Genomic DNA, 24,704 nt, shown 5'->3' on the forward strand with positions numbered 1-24,704 from the left:
ACACACAGGCAGAAAACAGATGGGTTAGGGGCAGATATTTGAGCTCTCAATTCCAACCTCAAGCACTGATTGTGACAAGAAGTCTATCTGGAAGTTAAGGTAATTTTATATTCTTTATGTACCTGTCCTTTTCATCTTTTATGTGAAGGATTTCTCTTCTTTCCATATCCTTGCCTCCATCCCTCTCAAACTTCTTGTCATCCCCTTTGGACCAGCTAGGGTCGGCTGGGTGAAGTTGGGAGGATTACCGTGCAGGTGATTCCAGGGTTGGTGAGGGTTGCTTAGGCCCTCTACCACACTGGCAGGAGAGTTCTTGTGGTAAAACACAGAGCTGTTTGCTGAAAACACAAAGACAAGCATTATTAAAGGAGTAGTAAAGGGGAAATGCATGTTTAGCCCTGTTTTAAGGTTACTTATGATCATATACAATTGTTCAGATCAAAACATTGACAAAACTAGCACTTTTGAGAAAGTCTGATAATTGCTCTACCACCGTTTTGGTCATACAATGGATGTGGGTGGGCACCTTGAAAAATCATTCAAAAACATGTCCCTTTACTACTCCTTTAAAAGCATTAACAGATGTCAGCTTGTACCATATCATTCCAGTACAGGGCATGTCTCTTGTCTTGGAAAATGATTGTAAGGATATTGTTAGACTGGGGCTGTCCGGTCCTCCAAAGGCACTAAAGCCCAGGGCTCCCAGAGGGGTGAAGGGGGTAAGTCTCTAACCCAAATGTTCCCCCGGAGTGAGGAACGAGGAGTGGGGTGTTGATGGAGGGAAGGAGATGAGGGCGGATTGACTCCACCTGAAGGGAGAGATGAGGGACATCAAGGCAAATGTGAGACTGGAAAAAAAGACACGATAAACATTAGGAATATGTTAAAATCAGAAATAATTGTTAATCACTGGTAGAACAATAGCAGTCAGTCTGAAAGTTTACAATAGTCTAAAGTAAAGGGTAGAAGAAATAACAGGTAATTTTTAGCTGAATGACAACACTAGCTCCATATGTGACGGCAAGTAGCTCAGGAGGTAGAGCAGTCAGCTGGGAATCGCAAGGTCCCCGGTTTGATCACAGCTTTTGGAGTGTGCCGAAGTGTCCTTGAGCAAGACACTGAGCCCCAAAATCGGTGACGTACGGCATGGTGACACAGTACCTAGTACTGTCGCCTCACAGCAAGTTTGCATGTTCTCCCTGTGTAAAGTTTGCATGTTCCCGCATAAAGAACCCAATATGAAAAACATGCAGAAGAACAGATCGCCAACGCTGTCCGTCCCTGGCGAAGACAGACAGGAACACTTGATTGGCCCCTGGGCACGTTCTCTGCATGCTGCCTACTATCTGCTCCCGGCTGTCTTTGGGGGGAAGGATGACAAGATGGGTGAAGAGCAGACAAAATGTTATCAGTGGTCACCGTGTGTGTGCCCAAAAATACACTGTATGATGTTTTGTTTAATGTTTAATAAAACAATTAGTTGAGCTAAATAAACTACCCTTCAGATATCACATTGCAGCAATTAAATCAAATACAATGTTGTCTTAGAGGGTAATATAAAAGGTGGTGCATATCACTTGTCTTATCTGACAGTCAAATAAGATATTATATTACACTCACAACTAAAATATATAACTTGTTACTTATGAAAATATAGGACAGGAAACTGTTTTAGTCAAGTCCTATATTTTATGTATAATTTCCTGTTCTACAATTACTACTGCCTGGTAGGGAAACAATTAACACCCAGTTCTTCTCATTTGATTGTTTTATTTCATTCCATAACACTAAAATCGTACAGGCACCACAGGCTCTTTAGGTAGCACGATGCAAGGTGGGAGAAGCCACACAAAAAAAACACAACAAAAATGTTGTAATAGGAAGGCTTTGCCACTTGGTCTCTCGAGGTTGTAAACTGTATGTAGCTCCATTGTACTGTGGTGCAGGCTGGTACAGCCCAAGGGCGTTGGGTAGTAGAGGGTACCCTAGGAGTCTGTGTATGGGGGAGGGGGTGACAGGTGTAGCTGGTCTGAAAGTTTTGATGTAGTCACTCCCAAGGTCCCACAGGAGCTTAACTCTTTCGGAGGCTGATGTCAGTGCTGGTTAAAAGAGCTGACAGTGACGTGGTGTCTAATGCATCTTCTCTCTTCAGCACCAAGAAGGCTTCTCGGCTGATTCCCAACAACTCACGAAGGCCACTGTTTTCCAGCTGCAAAATAAGTAATAATAACAGGTTGAAGCACAATTTGGTGAAATCATGCTAGCAATAAATAGCCCAAATGTTTATAGGTCATAGGGGAATTATACCTAGACATTGTGGGATATGGAAAACTTTGCTCACCTCCAGTTGTTTGATCCTCTCCTCATCTTCACACTGTCTCCCCTCATCCACTTCAATAGCCTTCCTCATCACTGTTGCCATTTCATTAATCTTATCCAGGTGCGCCTGCATTTCCTGCAAACATTCATAAAGATGACATGAATAAAGCAGTTGAAAAATGTAGCCAAACCTACCAGATCAAATTTTTTAAATATAGCTGCATGCAGCTATACAGGGGCCAAGCTTCAAGTGCAACTAGCGCATCAAAGGCACCCCGGGAAACACGCCATAGTCAAATCTGAGCTATGTGGTCATTGAAAATGTCAATGAAAATACGATGATAGCGCGATGGTGGTGGCTTTGCACAAAAACACTTATATCGACATTAAAATTGAATCTGCCGATTTTGTGTCCAAGTAGTAAATTGTAGAGCTTCCCATGACCTACTCACACAAGCAGTGTGAACCCCATTTGGCCACCGGGGGCACTACAACAATCGATTGTGTTTTTGCCACTTTTAAGCATTTCGGCTTGTTAAAGCGCCACATTGTGACCAATCAGTTTCATATTTCTCTGGTGACCATTAGGCATGCCCATGCAGCAAGGTTTTGGAAAAATCAGCATGGTGGTTAGGCCTAAACCACCAAAGAGCTCTCTAGTGCCCCCATTTTGTTTGATCAGGCCAATAATTGCATAATTACACCTAGCACCACGGTTAAAAACCTGGGCATCCTCCTTGACTCCAGTCTATCCTTAAATGCTCACATTCATGATATCTCCAAAACAGCCTTCTTTCACCTCTGTAACATTTCCAAGATCAGTTCGATGATAACCACTGCTGATGCCGAAACCCTGATCCATGAGTTCGTTTCATCCAGACTTGATTATTGCAATGTCTTTTTTTCTGGCCTACCCGTATACACTACTAAAAAGTTGCAACTTGTTCAAAATATTGCTGCCAGAATCCTCACTCGTACCAACAAATTTGATCACATCACCCCGGTTCTCAAGTCCCTTCACTAGTTACCTATCCAAGCTAGATCGGATTTCAAGGTCCTACTGTTAACCTATAAATCTCTACATGGTCAGGCCCCTTCATATCTTTCGGACCTTATCACCCCTTACTCTCCTCACCGTCCCCTCCACTCACAAGATGCTGGTTACCTCACTGTTCCCAGAATTCATAAACAATCATCTGGAAGCAGGGCCTTCTCTTAACATGCTCCCTTCCTCTGGAACCAGCTTCCACTCACTGTCAGAAATGCTATGTCCATTCAATTGTTCAAAACCTTAAAAAAGACTTAAAACTCATCTCTTTACACAATACTTTGCCCTTACTAATTGATCTTTATGATCGTATGGCAGGGGGAGTTTCAATAACTACCTCAATGATTGCTCAAGCTGTTATTACACTTCAATGTTTAGTGTTCTATTTATATATTATATTTCACTATTTATTGTTTATATTGTTCTATTTCACTGTACTTTGATGCTTGTACGGTATATTGCTTGTCGTTTTCTGTCCATGCGTTTTCACATTTGCCTGTCTGTCCATGTTCTTGTCTGTTAATTTCTGTTGTTTTTAATTTTGTTGTAAAGTGCACTGAGGCACCTCAGCGTGATTTTGCACTCAAAGAATAAAAATGTAAAATTGAATAATGGAAGATTAGCCTCCGTTAATGTGTGGTGATATGCGTACAAAGTTTTGTGGTATTCAGAACTAGCATGTAGTGGCATAGTTTTTGATCTACAAAGATTTCCACCCATAACATTTGTAGACATTGGTCCAGAGATTGCCCATCGAGTTTCATGCGGAACAGTGAAAATTCTGAGGAGGAGATACATTTAAAATGTTTTCCACAAAATACAAAATGGCAGAGAATCTAATACGGCAGAAAATAACATCATAGGGTGCGCTGAACTTGGTTTGAGCCAGGGAATCTTTTTTGAAAACCAGGCTTACGGGTCAAAAATTGCGTGCTCCTCCAACTTTGACATGTTGGTGGCACTAGAGTGTTTGCAAGGTGTTAACATGAGACTTGGTGACCAGCATCATTGGACTGGTCCCTAATGAGGGTGCCAATTTTCACAACTTTTGACCATATGGTTCTATGGGCTGCCATAGACTTCTATTGCTGACAAATAATAATAATAATAATAATATTATTAATGCCTACAATTACAATAGGGTGCCACCCTAGATATCCAGCTGGATTTACTTTGGCATCAAAGTAGGGAGGCAAAGCTGTACACAGGCTTAACAATGGGCTACAACAATGCATGGCTAGTTTTATGGTTGCTAAATGCTTACAGTTAATCAGCAGACACTACTAAGCTTATCAGCAGACACTACTCTAAGTTAATACAAAAGAGAAAAAAAGTATTCTAAAAACACATTTAAAGAACAAAATTATCATTGTATTCATCATTATCGAGGTAAATGTGACAAGGTGATATGGTTTTTGGTCAATCAATCAAAAAGAGAAGAAACGTTCAGGCTTGAAGTGATTGTCAAAAAGACCAACTGTCACTGCCCAAACCCACCAAAACTGAGAACTAACAACTATTTGTCAGGCATTACTCACAGTAGTGTGCTGCTCTTTTAATTGGGTGACAATGGTGGGGTCATCTCTCTTACTGGCCATGAGAAGTCTGAAGACCTGCTCCCTATACTTAGTCATAATGAGTTCAAGGGCGGACTGGTGTTCCTCTAGAGATGTTCGCAACTCTGTGGCGAGAAGGGGTAAAGCATATCAAACCATGGTTAGCATGTGAGGATTGTCCAGTTTATATAGATCACCATGTGACGGACATGACAGATAGACATAATGTACGACAAATGCTCTTTACACCTAAAGCTTCACAAGAGTCACCTACAAATGTATGTACAGAATTGTGTATGATACCATTAGGGTAAATAACGTACCTCTGTTTTCTTGCTGCAGCTCACGGATCTGTCTGTTCTCCTGCTGGATGCCCATGACCAGGCTGGAACGGGGTCTGTGCCTCGCCACCTGATTCAACGACTCAATCTCTTCTTGATACTGCAAACAGAAACAGGTCATGGCTCTCTCAGTTTGGGAGAACTAAAATAACATCCTTGAGGTGCCCAGCAACATACCATCAAAACAATAATGTGCAAACCGTCATGGGCAAATGACAACTGACACCTAAAGCAAATTAAATGTTGTTGCTGCTCGCATTACAAACAAATCTAGTTGGACAATAAAACAATATAATTACTCAGATGTAACTATACAAGTACTCTATCCTAGTAGTGAACTCCTTCTTAAGACTGTCACAGATACAGACACAGCGCAGGTCCTAAATAGCCAAGAGGTGCAAAATTGCACCACCACATCAACAACAAACTCCCTGATCAGTGATCAGATTCAGAGCACATTCACATTCTACTCAGACAGTCTGGTAGTCTTCAGGTCTAATACAACATTTCAACTCAGAGGAACTAGCACTCGTGCAAAGACATTCGGGAGTCACTGTGACACGCGGTAGACAACTATACACAAAAACAGAATCATCTGAAAACAATACCTGTTTCATTGCCTCCACTCGCTTGTTGAGGGAGGTTGTCTGTTCAATAAGCATCTCTGCTGCGTTGTCATGGTTGCGAAGTCGTTCCACCAGTGACTTTGCATCTGCCAAAACCTTTTCCAATGTGCACATCATTCCTGTTGGAACCAAACAGGAGTTTAAAAAACAATAAACATTTTCATATATCCTAAATGTTAATTTCTCCAGATTATTTTCAACCGTTGAGGCTCCACCCACCTACTAGACCCAAACAGCTGACCTAACAATTACATTCTGATTCAGTGGCGTAATGAATCAGCTCCAGGCCCTAATGCAAGAAGGTGAAAGCGGGCCCTATAGTACATAAAGTTAATGATGGCCATATAAGTCCTGTGGTACTATCGTTATCAATCATTCCTTAAGAGTCCACCTCACAATTCATGGGTTTCAAATGTAGTCCTAGACGCATACAATCCTATGCAGTAGAACTAATTCATCATTTGAAACACCAGTGTTGGTCCGCAACATGGCAGGTCTAGGACTACATTAGAAACCAATTAATATGTATGATTATAGATAATATAGAAGATAAGCCCCTTACACTATTTAAGAAAGGTCAATATCTCTGCATATGGTGCTTCAAATGACAGCACATGCAGGATGATGTTACATGACGTGTTTTCTAGGTGGAGAGTGTGCTATCATGTGTATCAAATGTAGGTACTGTGCCATTTCAATCAAGTCTCCTTTTATTTCACGCCCTAGGCTATTCTAGTTTTAAATTTAGTAGAGCTAGATACCTACGGCTCAATATCATTATGCGCTACACACTGCATCACTCCAATACTTTACAAAAGTAGTTTTTTTTTTACACACACGGAAAGGTAGGCTTCATCACTTGGAGTAAATGTTGATTTTGAGAGCAGAGCTGTCCAGAGACTTAAAATTAGCTTGGCTAGGTCGATAGCTAGCACTAGGTTATCTAGTTAGCATGCCACTCAACGCGACATATTTAGGCCTACTCGCAAACGTAGTGAAATTCTCCAAACATCTAGCTATACGTTGGAAGTGCAACTAATGACTACTCTACTTGGCGTATTATTAAAGCGATAGGTATCTTAAATCGCGACACACTGTCAACGAAATGTTTAACTGTAGTTAGCATACCTTTATTCGAAGATTGTCTTTATGAACTTCCTGTTTTGGCTGCAGTGCGAACAGAGCAGGTGGAGTCAAGGGTGAATCCTCTATCACGCCTAGTAATATACGATTATGCTAAATTATGAACGTTTAGTGTCACGTTACGACCACTGTTCGTCTTCTGCACACACTTGACTACATGCGGCATCCCTTTTCTTGACATTATATACCGGAAAATTTGAGTATTGTGATCCCAGCTACCAGAGCGAAACTAATTTCCGGTAGCGTTCTTTCGATAATTTTCAAAATAAAGGTCACGCAATAACAATTGTAGCATACTGTACTTTCTTGTTCCAAATACGGGACAAACATATTTGACAGGGTATAGGGAAATGTTCCATACATTATTGAAAACTTTACAGATAGACTGAACATTTGGAATTCAAAGCTGCAGTCCAAAACTTCGGTGGAGTGCACCCTTACAAAAATATTGGCCTTCATGGCAAACACTGTGGTGTAGCCTACCTCTGGCAATGTTGCTGAAAATTTGCGGCAATGTCATTTTCACATGCTAATTATTTTGTGCCAAACTTGGTAAAGCAGGCAAAGCAGTAGGCTAGTAAACATATATACATTTCTAGTGTAGGCTACTGTTTGTGGCAATTTTCCCGCAAACTCATAATTAATAAACATTAACATATCAGTATTACATACATAATAGTGCCTGAATTTAAACAGTCATCAAAACAGCTAAAAGAAGCAACAACTCTTTTTATGCATGGTTTTGTGTCAAGATATTGTGTCATGAGGCTCAGATGGCCACAAGAGGGAGACACACCATGGTTCAAAATGATAACAAAAGTATTTATTTAACAACCAAATATATATAAGCACACTAGAACGACCGAATGTACAATGAGGTGTGAATGTCAGTGATATCAATACCAGGCTGCAAGTTGGATGTGTGAGTGTATGGGCGGATGGGTGTTGAAAGGTGCATGAAAGTGAACAAAATGGCTACCTTAATATACTGTAACCCACATCAATATAAGACAAATCAAACAGGTGCCTGTAAAGGGGAATGCCTAGTTGTTAATTACTTGCATGAGAGGAGAGGCAGATTAGTAACTGACACCCACACACCCAGCAAACACCCCTAGATGGCACCACAGGGACCATCACACGTGTAACTGCAGTCAGTGTCTTGGCAATCCAGCCAAGGTTAAAAAGCTTACAATTAAAAACAAAACACTTTTATGTGCCCATATAAAATCACCCTTTGTAAAACACTATTTCTGTTCTACTTGTTACATGAGAGTTAGTCAAGATATTCACCAGTGTCTAGAAAGGAAGAAAGGACTTATGGCATCCTCTGGAGGAGAGGAAAGGAGGGAGCTGGTAAGAAACTAATCAATTTAATGTGCCTGACGCGCTCGCGCACACACACACACACACACACACACACACACACACGCTGACTGGTCTCATTCACTTATTCATCTATCCAGCACCCCTCCCTCTGATCCAGCCTCCACCCATTACCATTCATCTACCACCCAATCAAGTCAAACATAAAATGATAGAAACATTTTATTTTATTGCAAACAGAGTACTTAAAACATACTGTATACCTCTTAAACCCTAAGCAGCTCAATGGCCCTCTTGGAAGTGAGATCATAGCTCTGTTGTAAATCTGAGTCTTTCATTTTGAGGTTGTTAATCGCATAAACTGGAGTCATCAATGACAACATACATACAGGGGAAAAGAATATGCTTCATTCTCAATGTTAACTGGCATTACTCTGGCATTACAGAGATTACTAAATGTGTAACTCATTTTCCAAGATATGTGCTACACAGATAATGCTTTGCCAGTAGTACAAATTTCATGTTTGAATGTTTCAGTACAGAAATGGCACTGTTTGTTATGATTACAGTAAATACATATGTTTGAGAGAAAGGTTACTTACATCTCAATGCAGCAATCATTGGCTGCTTCACCAACTTTGAAGCTGTCTGGCCTCTCAAATCCACAGGCTCAAAGAATCCATTGATCATGTTTTTGATGGTGAAGCTGGATCCTTTGTTCCTACATTTGGAAAGAGTGGAAGCTAGCAATGCCATTGAAACTGTCACCGTTGACAGGGCAATCATTTCATAGTCTGGAGGGAACTCCTGGTCTCCTACAAGAATAAACTGGATTACAGCTGCTGCGCAGCACTAGATCGGGGCCGGGCGTTATGAGGAGGAAGAAGAAGGAGACAAATGCCAAATACATGAGGGTCTCTGCCCGGACCCTAATTATTTACAACTTCTTAAATTAAAAAATATTTTAAATCATGTGTCTGAAATTCAAACAGTACAATGCCTGTCTAGGCTTTAGCATGTTTATTCTTTATCACCCAGGGCTTAAACTCACAACCAGGCACCAAGGCAAGGTCATGTTCTTGTTGAGCCAAGTGAGAAGCTGGCAGTTTGACATAAAATGTATTAATGTCACAGCTAGACATTTACACCATAGGAATCCTACATGATCATATTAGTAGGCCTACATACTGTGATGCGAATGAATTGTGGGACTCTGTCCTGAGCATGGATTCGCTGATTGACTGAATTGATGAAGAGATCCAAACAAGATGAAGAAACAGTAACAACTACAAATTAAACATATTGTTAAAAATCATGTCACAGCACAATGCCTGAGTATGCATTAAAGCGGTAGTGTGCTATTATGGACATGTAGCTCTTTGTGGTCTGTCTACCATGAACCTGAACCATAGAGACCAGAATTTCACTGATTGTTCCAGTATTGAGTTAGCTGCAGTTTTTATGTCGGGTCTCACTGGGCTACAATAAAAGTCAATGGGGCATACGTAAATGCGTTGAAAAACATAGCTACCATGCTACACCCTTCCACCAAGTTTCATGAAAATCTGTTCAGTAGTTTTAGCATAATCCTGCTAAAAGACTAACTAAAAATGATGCTCAGAGAGCACAGACCTCCGCACAGACCCCCTGAATGCATTTCATGGCTCTATGCCTGATAAAATTGAATGGGTTCTAAACTGGCCCATTCTACACCCCTCCACCGAGTTTCATGAAAAGGCTGGCTCTGTGGCGCCCCCCTCAGGTCTCGGCCGGCGTGGGGCAATGTGGTGCACTCTGGCCCATGATACACCTCTCCACCAAGTTTTATACAAATCGGTTTGGCTTTTTGAGTAATGATAGTCCACAAAATGAGTGGAGGTGAATGGCCAGTCTGACAGTGTTTGGGTGGCCCATGGACCCGACCCATGATTCAGATTCGCTCCGTCTTGTAAATTGGCCCATGCTACACCCCTCCACCTAGTTACAGGGTTGCCAACTTTTCAGAAAAGCTTGGAGTGAGACTCTGACATTTTTTGGGGGGGCGGCTGTCCTCACATCTTTAATATTCATTTTTACCTCCGCCCCGATGACGGCACGTCCCATGGCCATACTGCCATATCTGGAGATGGGAAGGTCACAGGGATGAAGGGTTCAGAATGATGCTCTCAAGCGCTCAAAAAGAACCACACAATTAATTCATGGGCAGAGGTCTGAGCACCATTTGTAGTTGTACTGTAAGAAACATGACCATTTAAACATTTCCCAAGTTTCATAATTTCTAACCCCTCAGCCTACAAGTTTTGGCCACCAGAAGGATCTGATGAGACCTCATTGTCAACAATGCGGTAAACACACTAGCATGACCCAAGACATGGTTCAATATGTGCAGTTTTATTTGGTGATATTGAAATGTCAACTATTATAAAAAATGAAATAAAATAATTTACAGTCTTCACATACTTGTATTGTTCAGATTTTAACCTGTTTTAATTACATTTCCATGTCAATATTATAAATAAATAAATACAAAGATTAGTCTTTACATACTCATATTGTTCAGATTTTAACACGTTTGAATTTTTACAACTTTTCAAATATATTTATTGCCACAAGAATAAATATATTTATTCAATAATAATCAAGACTACAAGACTAGATGACATTCATCAACATCGTGGCATAAATCTTACAAGGATAACAAGAACTTAGAATACTGAATAGCAGTAGTGGGATTATACCATCCTGCTCAGGGTTAAATAACAAGAATGTTACATATACTGTAACCGTTTTTGATTTACTATGCCATAGATCTACTGAGCTGAGTGCTCCATGTTGTATTGGCCTGTGGCCTTCTTTGAGGCCTTGATGAGCGCTGGGGAGGGCTCCCACTTGAAGCATGGCTCCAGGTTAGCCATCTTGATGGTCATGATTGAGGACAGGGTTCCATCTAGGGCTAGTCTGTTCCTGGTCTTGTTGAGCCCCACCATGGAAAACACTCGCTCTGCGTCTGCATTGGAGTGGGGCAGAACCAGGACCAGTTTTGCGATGCTGCTGAACCCTCTTGAACTGGCTAACCCCCGTCACCTTTGAAGATTGAACTGTGTTACTCTACAATAGGCCTCAAGCACAGCAGGCATTTTGAAATATTGAAGTTGCTTCTAATTGGTTCACAGGCAAAAAATTGTGTAAGCTTCAAATACTCTTGCACAGAGTTCCATTTATTTCATATTCTTTGTAGAAGTGTCATGGCCATGTGTCATGGCGAGGCATCTTGTGAGAGAGACTAGGCTCCTGTGCCACCAGGGGGCTATGTCAAGGGTATTTAGATAACTGCTTCTCAACTAGCATAGTACAACATAAAACCAACAACATCATAAAATAAACCTTTAGTTTCATGAAATTGGTCCGTGTTTGGTTTGGACCCGACCTGTTCTTTGGATTTGCTCCAAAAATTTAATGGATTCTAGATTGGGCGATGTTACACCCTTCCACTGAGTTATGTGAGTCCAGTAGGCTAGTTATTGCGTAATCCTGCTAACAGACAAATGCACGCACCCACGCCCTGCGCTGTTGCTGGGGCGGAGGTAAACGCACCCACACATGCCACCGAAAACATTACCTCTCGCCCTGCACTGTCACAAAGGTAGGCTAACGAATAAAACATATGTTCGCTGTTTCTTCACGCATTTTTCATCTTTTCTTCTCACGTGATAGGTTCCTCCACCGACCAGCACACGCCCTGTCATATGTCGTAAGGGAGGCGTTACCGCGCGATCAGTGAGGTTTGTTCATGAAGTGAACCACTGTAGCCTACCACTGAACTGAACCCACTCAAAGAAGGAATGAGCTTTTCTAGCAGGCCACTATAGCTAGTATTTTATCACTCCTGTAGCCTATAGATATGTTACAGTGGCATGTGACGGGACCGATATATTTGAAGACCTGGACGCACTGTTACACATGATTCTCGACAGAGGAAGGAACATTTTACTGAGCGAAACAATGTCACCGTCATGGATAATGCACATATTTGTACTTTCCTTGGGTGTCGTTCAAGCACAAATTGAAAGTAAGGTTTGCCTCCATATTACTGTTGTCTAGTTTGATGTTCGTATTAGCCTACGCGAATGTATCAAACTATGAAATATTCCCTCAGTTTTAATATGCAGGTTTCCTCTAGCACATGCGTCCTTTTATTTGAAAAAGTTCGCTCTCTCAAGTTTTGGAGGCCTCTGTCCGATCCTTAACATTAGGAATTGAGGCTAGATTACTAAAGAAAACATGTAACTTCCTTAATAACTTTCTATTTATGATGGGATCTAATGAAACTGAGCAAAGAGAGGCAAAGATAAACGAGCCACGCATACAAATACTATAGCCTATCCACTGCCACGGTATTCAAACCTGCAAAAATACGAAATGTCGCTGAAAATATCAAGTCATAATTTTTCGTTCCACCATACAGTAAGGGAATAATGATGACACGACATTTTCACACCTAGTAATTTTTCGAGGTGTGTAAATAGTTCAATGTTTTGTGAGCTCTTCACAAGGTCCATACAGCATCCATAAAATAAGCCCCTATTCTGGTTTAAGTCAGGAGTTCTCATGTCACATGGTGTAGATGTAGTCTAGGGGGTGATAAATAGGCCTAGGAGTGTGAAGAATGATACAGTACAGTGGGTTTATGGAGGGATCTTCTGAGAGATAAAGTGGATACATAGGCTAGATTATATAGACTAGTACTGTGTGCAAAAGGAGGCTGTTGCCTTAGTGGAGAGATGTTGCTAATCATATTTTGCTGTAGCATAGTTATCTCATTCAAAATATCACATGGCAGAATCTATTGAAAGGAATAGGCCATGGATTGATAATATGACCTAGCCTATATCAACCAGCAATGCATCCTTCTCTGTCAGGTAATATTCTGTGTGTGTGTGTGTGTGTGTGTGAGAGAGAGTGAGAGTGACACAGGGGGGTTAGAATGCAAGCTGGTGACAGTGCACAAGTACATTTTTAACATTTTGTTGTCCCACTTAGACACATAATTCCACTGGATACAGATACAGTCACTTTACCATGCTGGCCATAGTCTTAAGATGAGACGAAGCTTAGAACATTTTGTAAGGTCTTACACATAAGTGCTTCAAATTGTTTTTGATCGCAGTGTGATGAGGGCCCTCAGTGGATAAATCAAAGTACAAAATGTATAACCTCTGTATAGCCCTGTCACACATCTTTACACACATATTTATCTTCTGTCTTTTTGATCACCTGTCCTCATGGTTGAAAAAACAAAACTAGATTGCAACCAGAATTGTTTCATTGATGGCAGATTTATATCTGATTGTGTGCCCTCGTGAGTTCATTTCAAATAAAACCTTTTCTCAGAACTTGAGCGATATAAACTGGCTGGTTCAAAACTTATTTGAAATTAACTGTTTAACTGATAGGATTATCAGCCCCTTTTTAAATTATTGGTTAACCGTTAACATCCCTATTTCCTGGTTTTCTGGTTATTTTCTTCAATTATTATTTGAATTAATGTGGCCTGTTTCATCCTCTTTAGATCGGGTGGTATTCATGTTGGGAACATTCCAGAATGTGAGTTTCTCACAGAATGAGACGGTGCAGGCAGTGGTCTCTCGAATCCCATCTGAAGTCGCCTTTATCACTCTCCAGTTCCACACTCAATGGCACAATGCCACACTGTCCTACACCAGGGTAAGAACCAACATCATAAACTTGTTCTACAACAGGTTACAACACAGCTCAGCAATTGCACTCTCAGGTCAGGGTATGATACAACACTGAACCTCCACAGTGGTACACCAAGGAAAGACACAGCCACCTATGCTACTGTCATGAACTCCACTATGAACTGTTCAGTGGAGATAGATTATTTATAATGGTTGTAATAATCCAAGTTAATGTTTATAGAACTATCGAGGATTCTACATTCCTCCACATTAATGCCAAAACTGACACAAATAGTTTGACAGATCTAATGAAGCAGCCTGTCTCTATTCTCCCATTTTTGTCAAGTTAAAGACTGCACACATGGGTGGACAGTTCTGAACAGTATTCATTATGAGTCAAACAGAGCACGGAGTAATATGTGGCAGGCTAAATGTTGAATAAACTGATCATATGAATGTTTCAATCAGATCACATTTGTTTGAGAAATAAGGGCTGTCGTTGAGTTTTTGAGCTTAGTCAACTGGTTTTGAAAGGGAAGTCATGATATACATTAACATTATAGTCAGGTAGCTGATAGGACAAGTGTAAAAAGGCACCCAGAAATCTGAAGGGATGGGTTGTCAAAAGTTACTAATAAACATTTTGGTTTACCAGCAAATGACTCATTAAATCAAGGCAAATATCATTTACTGTCAATAATTATTTTGTGATCAATGAATTAAAGGCAGATTGTTGTAATGGGTTTCAGGTTTACTACCGTCTAAGCACTACACCTTTCTTGACAGTTGTTTGGTTAGATCAGTCTGAACTGAAAATGTGCAATGTTGCAGACCCTCTTGCTCCTTGTAACCAAGAGCTTAAGATCAACAAAAGTGACCATTCAAAAATGTTTGGAACTGTTACCATCAAATTAATCAAGAATCAAATTATGTTTTATAATAGAATTGAGATACAGTTGATGAAACGTAAGCTGCTTGATTTCTAAATTAAGTTTACTATTAAATATAAAAATATTAAATTTATTAAATATAAATAACATATTTTATGAGTCATCAATGACCAGCTGCTTGTAGGCATGGGCGATGTCTGGAATAAGACCATTGTCCCATTGTAATGTCCAAACATTGTGATATATGATTATGCATTGTATTTGCGGATTTCAGTTCACTCACTCACAGACGATAGGCAAGTCACACACTCATGGACAATACACAGCAGAAACCTCCCAAGTCGCTATGGCAATGCCACGTGATGTCATCTAGATTGGTTCCCTTATCCTTCGCTTCTGCCGTGCACTACGTTTTAGCAATCGGAATACACATCACACACATAAACACAAATAAACACAAAACTGCTTTCACAAACACAAAAAATATTTTTTACCATGGACAGATTAAGCTGTAATGTCCATTCTTGTACTGACAATGTACTGACAACGGCAAAACGCTTCAAACCCACACGGAAAGGAAATATATAAACTTTTTTTTTTATATATGCCACATATGTTTATAATATATGCAACATATATGAAATTGGCTGCCTGCATATATGTGGATATATATAAGCTATATATGAGACATATATGTTCTATATATCCACATATATGCACATATATGAACCTGAATATGGCATATATTTGCCATATATTGGCATATATTTGCCATATATTGGCATATATTTGCCATATATTGGCATATATGTTCATATATTTTCTTTCCGTGTGGGAAGGCCAAGGCCGGCCAGTACATAATAAAAATAATTATAATTATAAAGGGGCCTCCGCGCATATGCATTTTGTTGGTATAACTCAGTTGAAATGGTTAAAAGCACACCTCCGTTTGTATGTAATAGCTTACCAGAGGATCCAAGCTAAGAAAAAGTAATTTTCCCTAATAGTGAATGAGAATCAGATATTATTTTGTTTTATATGCATAGAAATACAGTGGGGGCCAAAATTATTAAAACACCTGACAGATCTGAAAATATTGACCTTTTTTGCCTCCAAAACATGATTTCATTCCATAATGTTCATGAAACATGCAGATGGTTGCTGTGAGCACAACAAATATCAGATGAATAAGTATTTACATAGTAAACTAGTGATGGGTCGGTCGCGAACGATACGGCTCTATGTGCCGGCTCTTTTAAGTGAACGATGATAAATACATAGTTGTTAGCTGATAGATACAACTAAAACTTTTGGATGCTGCTGTTTTGCACTTTGTCATTTTTTATTTTATTTATTTATTATTTATGTTATTTGACTGTTATGGATAGTTCAAAGACAAAAATATTTGTTTCTACTTATCTTCTAGAGTTATCTCTTGATGCAGGGTTACTTTTCAGTTACTTACTTTTCAGTTTGACTGAAACTGCTGAGGAGAGCGGTTGTCACGTGACAGCGGTACCGGACCAATATGGCGGCCGTATTTTGCGCCGCTCAATCCATTACGAGTCATCTCGTGTTCATATCTATGGAATTCACCGCTCTGGTACTGGATGAATGAAAGACCCAGAACGCATTGCGCACTTAAGGTGGCAGGTAGATATTACTCACAGCTTAACTCTGTTCTTCAGGTGGAAACAATAAGCAAATCTAATAATCACGTACTTAAATATTTGGAACCTTTCTAACAGTACATCTAGACAGTTGTATCCACAACACACAAAAAACAAAAGGAGAAAAGCATACAATTTTGATGTGACTTAATTTATATTTTCAGTCAGTCATTATTGTACTAAAACACAAATGTAATACTGTTTTTTTCCATTTGATTCAACACTAAAATAAATTATAGCTGCTGCGCAGCGCTGGGTCGGGGCCGGGTGGAGTAAGAAGAGGAAGGAGACAGATGCCAAATATATGAGTGTCTAGGTGTACACATATATGCAAAAACTGGTGCAGGCATATGTTTTCCTATTAACTGCTACAGTTAGGAGATGGAACAAGGTTTGAGGTTGTGACATGGCCACAGCTCTTTTCTGTCCTGGCCACACATTACGCCAACGCAATGTGATGTCGCAAGTGCTGTCCCATTCCTTTTAGACCAATTCGAGTCCTTGCAGCCTCTCGCACTCAACCACTTTACCAGGTGACGTCAATAAGTCTGTGAGGGCTCAGGGCTTGAGGGTTTAGGGGGGACATTGGGATTGGGCCAACCTCTAGCTATTTTCTGCAACTTGCTTGCCTTGTCTCTGTGTGTCACTGCCATTTTGGCATGTGTGGTCTTCCCTGTCCCCTGGGTTGCCACAATACAAAAAAACTATGAGGAAGTGTGCATGATGTATAAGAGGAGGAAGAAGACAAGGAGACAATGACAAATACAAGAGTGTGCTCATGTATTTGCCCAGACCATAATTTAAATATTTAATTGAACATCTTTTTATTTTTAAATCATGTCACGGCACAATGTCTGAGTATGAATTAGCATTTTTATTCGCCATCCATCCAGGCTTGAACTCTTGCGCTACCTGCCATGTAAGAAGCCATAGATGGTTTTACATTGACAAGCAATCAAGGGTTGCATGTAAATGTCACAGGTTTGTGGAGGTTTCATCAGTTTCCACAAAAAGTTTGTTAAAGGCACCACAAGGGGTAAAAAACTAAACCAAAAACTAAGGTACACACTCAACAAGTGGAAGACAAAAGACAATGCCTGAGTAGGCATTAGCGTGTTTATTCTGCATCCCCCGTGGCTTGAACTCAGAACGAGACACCAAGGGAAGGTCATGTTCTTGTTTTAGCCAAGTGAGAAGCTGGCAGTTTGACCTGAAAAGTCACAGATATTTACACCATAGGACTCCTGCATGTACATATTAGTTGGCCTACATACTGTGCTGGGAATGAGTTGTGGGACTCTGGACTGAGCATGGATTCACGGATTTGACTAATTTGATTGGATTGAACACTGTGGCACTGATTGAGACAAAAGACTGGTTAGATGAAGCGATGCAAACAAAAGAAACTAACAGCTACAACAAACCAGTAACAGCAACACATTAAAAATATCGTTAAAAAATGATGTCACAGCACAGTGGAGTATACATAAGCATTTTTATTCTGCATCCCCCTGGGCTTGAACTCTTGTTGAGCTACCTGCCATGTGAGAATCCATAGATGGCTTCACACTGACTTAAACATCACAATCACAAGGGTTGCATTTACTGTAAATGTCACAGGTGCATGTAACATGGAGGTTTCAGCAGTTTCCACAAAATGTTTGTTAAAATAAAGGCACCACGAGTGGCAAAAACCAAAGACTAAAGAATAAAACCATGGTATACACTCAACAAGTGTATACTGTATACTGTGTATAGTGGATGCTGTTGCAATTGCTCATGAATGTATCTTCATAAATGAGGCTGGGTTTACAGTAACCGGACAAAAGCAAGAAGAGGGAGAAACATCATGGGCCACTGAGCTGTTTTGAACGGAGCTATGTTTGAGTTATTTTTTTGGAAAAAGTGGTGGTAACATCAAAATGTGTGCTGCAATCTCACAGAATGGGGTCCGCCATGCCAACTGTAGGTCCTTACAACACAGCCCTGAATGGCTTGAGCTTCATCTTCACCTTTAAATCTGAACATACTTGTGTAATTTTTTTCAATCAGACATTAGACAATAACACAAAACATAAGTTACACACTAATATACAGAAATAAAGTCCAGTTTTCATACCTCTGGGAGGGGAGGAGTAGAGGAGCACAAGCCCAATATCCATGCCTCTGTCTATCCCATCTTCTTCGGACTGCAGTGAATGGCATAGACCCTGACGAAGATGGTCTCAATCAGGTGGCAGCAATATAGCCACTGGGCAAGCGGGGCAGTGGTGGTGAGTGAATGCCTCTTCACACTCCACCCCTGGAGTGAACTCCTGCCTCTTCTTAGGAGACCTGAACCTCCCTGTGTCAAGTTTGCTCTGGTGTCTGGCAGAAAACGCCACCCTCTTCTTGTCATAGTCCAGCAGGTTCTCCCACAGAGCTAAGCAGAGAGAGAACACAACAGTACATGAGAAAACTAAAACGTGCACGTGTGAACATGTATGACAAGCACAGAAGGAACGTTGCAAGACAATAAATGTTCCTGACCTGCTGGTTGATTAGGGCCAGAGAGGTCTGGTTCCTCAACTCCACCAGATACTCTGCCAAGTCGTCAACTCTGTCCATGCCTGGTACGCCAGAAATCATCCACAGCCTGAAAAAAACAGTTGGGCAACAACATTTGAGGATAGTGGAGTGGGACAAAATGCAGATACAGTGATTTATTTCTTTACAAATAATTATTTATTTAGATACCGCACCAGCCAGGGCGGAGGGACCAGGCTGGGACGAGACAGGGAAGCTTGGGTCATTGAGTAGATTTGACACAGTGAAGTCAGGTGTTTGGTCTTCCTCAAAGCCCTCATCTTCTTCCTTGCCCTCATCCACATAGTCCAGAATGTCCTCTGTCTCCTCTGAGTCGGGGTTCACCTTCTTCAGGGGCCGTCCAGTCTGACTCAGCAGGTAGTCAACACCAAGCAGCTCTCCTAAGGGTGCACATGCGTACACACACACACACACACACACACACACACACACACACACACACACACACACACAATGCCGTGTTAGTTGTATTCAAAGTTAATTCATGACTTATGAAGTTTGATTTTAATACCAGTTATATCGGCTCCATCTTATTCGTGTACGGTTTGCTTTGGTAATGGAAATGATACAAATAAAGCCACAAGCCAAAAGTAATATGTAGCCAGATATTAAATAAACCTAGCAGTGTATTTATCAGGTGGCCTGAAGGTTGGCATATATGCTTGTTTGTGTTGACACAGTGGGCCTTGTGGCTCTTAGGTTTAGTGCTCATCTAAACAATAATAATAATAATAATAAACTGTATTTGTATAGCATCTTTCATACAAATAAATGCAGCTGAAAGTGCTTTACAACAGAGAGTATGCATGCACGGAGTGCTTCACATAAAAATAGACCAAAAACCAAACCAAAAACAGTAAAATAAGATGGAAGATAAAACACAAATCTAACCTTACCCTAGGTTTCTTTGACGTGCAAAGCGATGGATCAACAAAATCTAACCTTTATCTAGATTACTTTGTCGTTCAAAGCGACAGGTCAATCGCGTAAAACGCACCTAATTCCACAGTACTAGGTCATAAATGCACCAAATCGTCTCACATTCAACCCGCTAAACATCCTTTGTGTGCCTATGTCTGACAACGTCTAGATGAAGTGGGCAAGTGGCCTATAGCTCCCTTTGGGCTTTCTTGTATGATCGAAACCTGTTGATTGATATTGTATATTTAATAATTTATAAGCTAAAAATAGAAAAAATCTGAATACATCTGGGAAACAGCTTAAGACGATGAACATTTTAAAGTTTGAATGAAGTTTCTAGCACAAAGTATGAAGAAATAGTTAAGGGCCAAAAAAGAATAATAGAGAAAAAGAATGAGAAAGAAAGAAAGAAAGAAAGAAATAGTGGGAATATCACAAGTTGGGCTAGCTTTTACAAGCTAGCCCACCTAATAATATTAACAATAACAATATGAATATGGATAGGAATAAATTATTATCAAGCACATATTAAATAATAAAAGTAATCATAGTGATAATAATAAATCATTATAATACTAATAATAGAGCTGATTCAGAAAAATACAAAGGCATACTTATAAAGGCTTTATGGATGCTTTGTGAACACTCATGGATTTTTTCCTGTTTTTGGCAGATACCAGAACTGGGTGGCTCTCTCACAGCGGTTGACGTGGGTCTTCTATCACCCCTAATTCCAGCTCAGAACTCTCTCTCCTGGTTCCTGTTGTCACCTGACGGAGGTGCTGTGGCGGGCACAGGGGTGATCCTCCCCTACACCAGCAGAGGTGATGTTGTTCCTGTTTTGATCCCCTACCTCTTTCATTACACCACAGTTCCTGTACGTTTGCTTGGATTTCAATTATGACCACATTAATAGTATTGACTCGCTGTATTTTACAAGATCTACTATCTTAATACAAGCCATAAGAGCTTTATGGATCACTGTTCATGTGTTCATGAGTCTCTACAAGCCAATGTAATGATTATACTTTATGAAGTCAACGTAGGAATTTAAAGTCAGTGTCAGCACATTATACACACACACACGCACACACACACACACACGTATATGTACATATAGGTGTATATAATACACCTTATAGTGCATTATAAACATGTACTTAATATAAAGTGTTACTGAAACATGTTTGTCTTCTCTCTTTAGACCCTGTCCCTGGAGCGTGTAATATCGAGTCTAGTCTAGAGGTTGATCCAAATGTCTATCTCCACTACAATCTTTATGAGACTGTTATCCGTTTCGCGAAAGCAAACATTGGATATGAACGGTAATGACACAAAATATGTCTGAGCAGTTTGGATTTAAATGACAGGTTCGGAATTTAGCAGTATAAGCCATGTTATCATTGCTGTTGTTGTGTTGTATGTGTACTCGGCATCACAATATTTGTTTGTAATGATATCAATACCATTGAAAAAGCTAAGTATCTAGAAAATGTCTTAATCCATGTAGAGGACCCTGACACTTCTATATGGGCCAAGGTTTCCCTCGGGAGTAGGCTTTTGAATATTTTAAAGGTAAAAAAAAAAAAAAAGGCTGATGATTGCAGTTCTATTTCGTTCTATTTCATTATTCCTTATTGGTTTATCCATTCGTAGCTAGCTACAGTACGTTGACTGAAAACAGAAAAAAACCTACACGAACTTGCGACCAATCAGAACAGGTGTCCGCTCCCACATATCTTCTTCTAGAAACTTTCAATTCGCAATGACTAAAGAAGAAGCGAAGATGAGTACTCACCGACAAGCCGGCCGCGTCCCTCGGGGTGCCCTGGCCACCACTGCCTATTCTTCCTGAGAAGTTCTGCATCTGCACCACTGTCAACAACGTCGTAGGACATCCCCTCTGCTTGATGTGTATGCATCGGCAGAATTCCAAAGCTGGTCTGGGTACCCTGCCTGCCAGACCTGCGCTTGGCTCAAGCCCATCGAGCGGCTTTGCCGGGTGCACATCTTCGACTGTGTGCCTCCGGCGAAAAATGCTGTCTCCACGGAGGGCCGCTTCGATGAGGGATAGGATGCCGGCCTTCCGGTCCAGCAGCCGGAGCCATTGCTGTCCCTACCCGTGTCTGATGAGGAAGAAGGTTCTGCGGACGATGGCGACCTCACCTCCAACATTCCTGATGCAAGTGGCTTCATCTCTGGCGAGTCTGGGGCCGGGTCGTTCAATCACGACCTCCCTAGCTGCTAAGGAGAGCCATGTATTGTGTGCAGATTCCCCTCCCGGAGGTAGTGGCTGAAGTGGGGTTGTCTCTTTGGAGCTCCGTCTGCTACAGCACTGCCTCAAGACCTGCGCCTCATCTCCTCCTCGCCATGCCGTATCTGGAGACGTTTGTGGAGTCAGGATGGAAGAATCGGCATCGCGGAAGGCTCCGCTGCGTCCCTTTGTGAGAGCCACCAGGGGTGCAGCTGGACCGAGGGTCGCTGCTTGCCTCAGGGGAGTGATGGCCACCGTCCTCATCAATTTTCCGGTGAGAAAAAAAGTCTGTTTGGAGTGCCGATGTCCGACCTGTTGGAGCAATGTTGGAGTGCTGAACCACAACTCGCCACCTCGCCGCTCCTGGTGGGAGTAGTGGTTCAGCACACTCCTGTGTCCCAGCCACTGCAGTGGGTCGTAGCAGACCACGAAGCAGGTCCAGCTCTGCCACCGGTCTTCAGGGTGCTCAACCAGGCGCTTCCTCCTCCACTTCTGTCTTCCTTGCTGGTTCAGAGTGCACAGCCCGGCTCATGAAAAGAAGGTTTACAGTTATTTCAATTGGATCCAGACACTAGAGTTTATCTGCTGGCGGTCAGAACATGTTCAGCACGCAGGACATGGAGCTGCGTGCTTTCTATCCTCCGCCTCATTCGAGTGAGGAAGATGCTCAGTTGCACCTGTTGTGTCCTGTGCATGCGCTGGGTTGCTATGTCGAGCACACAGCTGCAGTTTGGACCACTCCGCAACTGATGGTTTGTCACTGTGCTGGGAACGTGGGTTCACCGCTGTCTAAACAGCGTCGCTCCCAATGGATATGTGAGGGAATCACCGAGTCTTATGAGACTGTGGGTTGCCCTCTGCCTGGGGCAAACTCTAAGAGGGGCGTTACCACGTCGGTTGCCCTGTTTAATGGCGTGTCGGTGGTGGACATTTGTGCGGCAACGACTTTCACCCTTTTGTCCGCTACTATCTGTTGAGCATGTCCGCTGTCTCCTTGGCATCTGCCAGTGGGAGTCAGCATCGGTCATGAGTGACCTCTTTTGGCTTTTCACCCCACTGATCGGGTGAGACCATCTCTGTCCCTTATGGGTCTAGGTGAGGCCTGGCGGGTTATGTTACGGTGCATAACTGCTCCCTGTCTGGCTCTCTCCTCACACGCCTTCAGATGGCTAAGTAGGGTGGATAAGGGCCAGTGCTTGGGTTATGTCAACCACCAATGTGATCAAATTACCTTTGAGCCCTGGCTTTATGACCTGGCTGGCCTGTTCTTTGTTAATGAGTCCAGCAAGAGTGTATGGTGCGGTTGTGTAGATCCGCTTATGCCAATAAGAAACAAGCCCTGTGGGGTGGAGCTCGATGAAATAGAACAATGGTTATGTATTGTAACCCCAGTTCTATGAGTGGAGCGAAGCCCTACAGGGTACAAACGTTGCTGACCACCCTTCTGTTTGCTTAAAGTTCCAGCTTAGGAGAGGATATGTGGGAGCAGACTCCTTAAATAGGGGGGTACCTGATTGGTCACAGGTGCGTGTATGTTTTTTCTGTTTTCAGTAGCTAGCTACAATTGGATAAGCCAGTAAGAGCTTGCCCTGTGGAACTTTGCCCTACTCATAGAACTGGGGTTACAATACGTAACCATCATATTTATGACATTCACAACTGTCTCTGCGTCCTCAGAGGGGCTACACCACCAGCATGTGATGCTGCAACTGGGGGCATCAAACAAAGGCACCTGGAATATGACATCTATCAGTACTTCCTGCCAGAGAGTGACCTATCCGAACAGAGCCTCATCTCCAGCATTCAGAGTGTGGCTAATGTACAAAGCATGAGAGAACATGGGAGAAAGGTGAGCTTAACAACAAACAACAATAAATTCTAGTTTGTCCTACTTCTGAATATCATAGTCCAATCAGCGTCAAGTTGTGTTCTGTGGAGAACCGCCCCTTTCGGATGATTTCAGTCTGGTTGAAAATCGTCCAGCTTGTTCTGACAGACTTACATATAAAATCTTTTTTTTTCGTACTGTAGGCCCTGTAATGCAATCTCTTTCGGTTCCTGAGGTGCTTGCACTACATGTTTACGTCATACAGTACGTACAATAACACAGCTGGCCCCAAGCTAGAGTCACATTCAACATGGCTAGCATTAAGAGCAATTCAAACTCAATTCAGTCATTAATTATTTGGATTAAATGCTTAAATTATGTGTGTAGGCCTTTTTTTTAAATCACCGTCAATGTAGCCATTTCCTATTTGGCTGAAAAATGTTGTCGGACACTGCATGGACAACTACTGTACCCGCTGAGCAAAGACACGTCCACAG

At 41.5% G+C, this 24,704-nt stretch overlaps 2 protein-coding genes across 2 annotated transcripts in view; one reads left to right on the forward strand and one right to left on the reverse strand.

Annotated features, from left to right (window-relative positions):
- Positions 1-1,804: 1,804 nt before the first annotated feature.
- fgfr1op2 (FGFR1 oncogene partner 2) lies at positions 1,805-7,228 on the reverse strand. Its single transcript, XM_084447876.1, has 6 exons — positions 7,019-7,228; positions 5,873-6,009; positions 5,247-5,364; positions 4,906-5,048; positions 2,342-2,455; positions 1,805-2,209 (listed from the first exon to the last, which is right to left on the reverse strand). The coding sequence occupies exons 2-6, from the start codon at positions 6,005-6,007 to the stop codon at positions 2,072-2,074; spliced, it is 648 nt and encodes a 215-aa protein (XP_084304002.1). The 5' UTR covers positions 6,008-6,009; positions 7,019-7,228; the 3' UTR covers positions 1,805-2,071.
- A 6,031-nt stretch (positions 7,229-13,259) lies between these two features.
- The window catches only part of tm7sf3 (transmembrane 7 superfamily member 3), a gene marked incomplete at both ends in the record, with an annotated part of 29,357 nt that continues 17,912 nt past the window's right edge, over positions 13,260-24,704 (forward strand). The window contains 5 exons of the mRNA XM_084447645.1: positions 13,260-13,278; positions 13,929-14,083; positions 20,799-20,949; positions 21,330-21,450; positions 24,057-24,228. Of these exons, the coding sequence (XP_084303771.1) occupies positions 13,260-13,278; positions 13,929-14,083; positions 20,799-20,949; positions 21,330-21,450; positions 24,057-24,228 (618 nt within the window). The remainder of the gene's footprint in view (positions 13,279-13,928; positions 14,084-20,798; positions 20,950-21,329; positions 21,451-24,056; positions 24,229-24,704) is intronic.

Source organism: Borostomias antarcticus, assembly GCF_949987555.1.
Source record: "Borostomias antarcticus genome assembly, chromosome: 13".
NCBI lineage: Eukaryota > Metazoa > Chordata > Actinopteri > Stomiiformes > Stomiidae > Borostomias > Borostomias antarcticus.

Coding starts and splice junctions, on each gene's coding strand:
- fgfr1op2 (XM_084447876.1), bottom strand. CDS start 6,007: ATGATGTGCACATTGGAAAAGGTTTTGGCAGATGCAAAGTCACTGGTG. Junction 5,049..5,246: donor GCTGCAGCAAGAAAACAGAG/GTACGTTATTTA, acceptor TTCTCGCCACAG/AGTTGCGAACATCTCTAGAG. Junction 2,210..2,341: donor AGAGGATCAAACAACTGGAG/GTGAGCAAAGTT, acceptor CTTATTTTGCAG/CTGGAAAACAGTGGCCTTCG.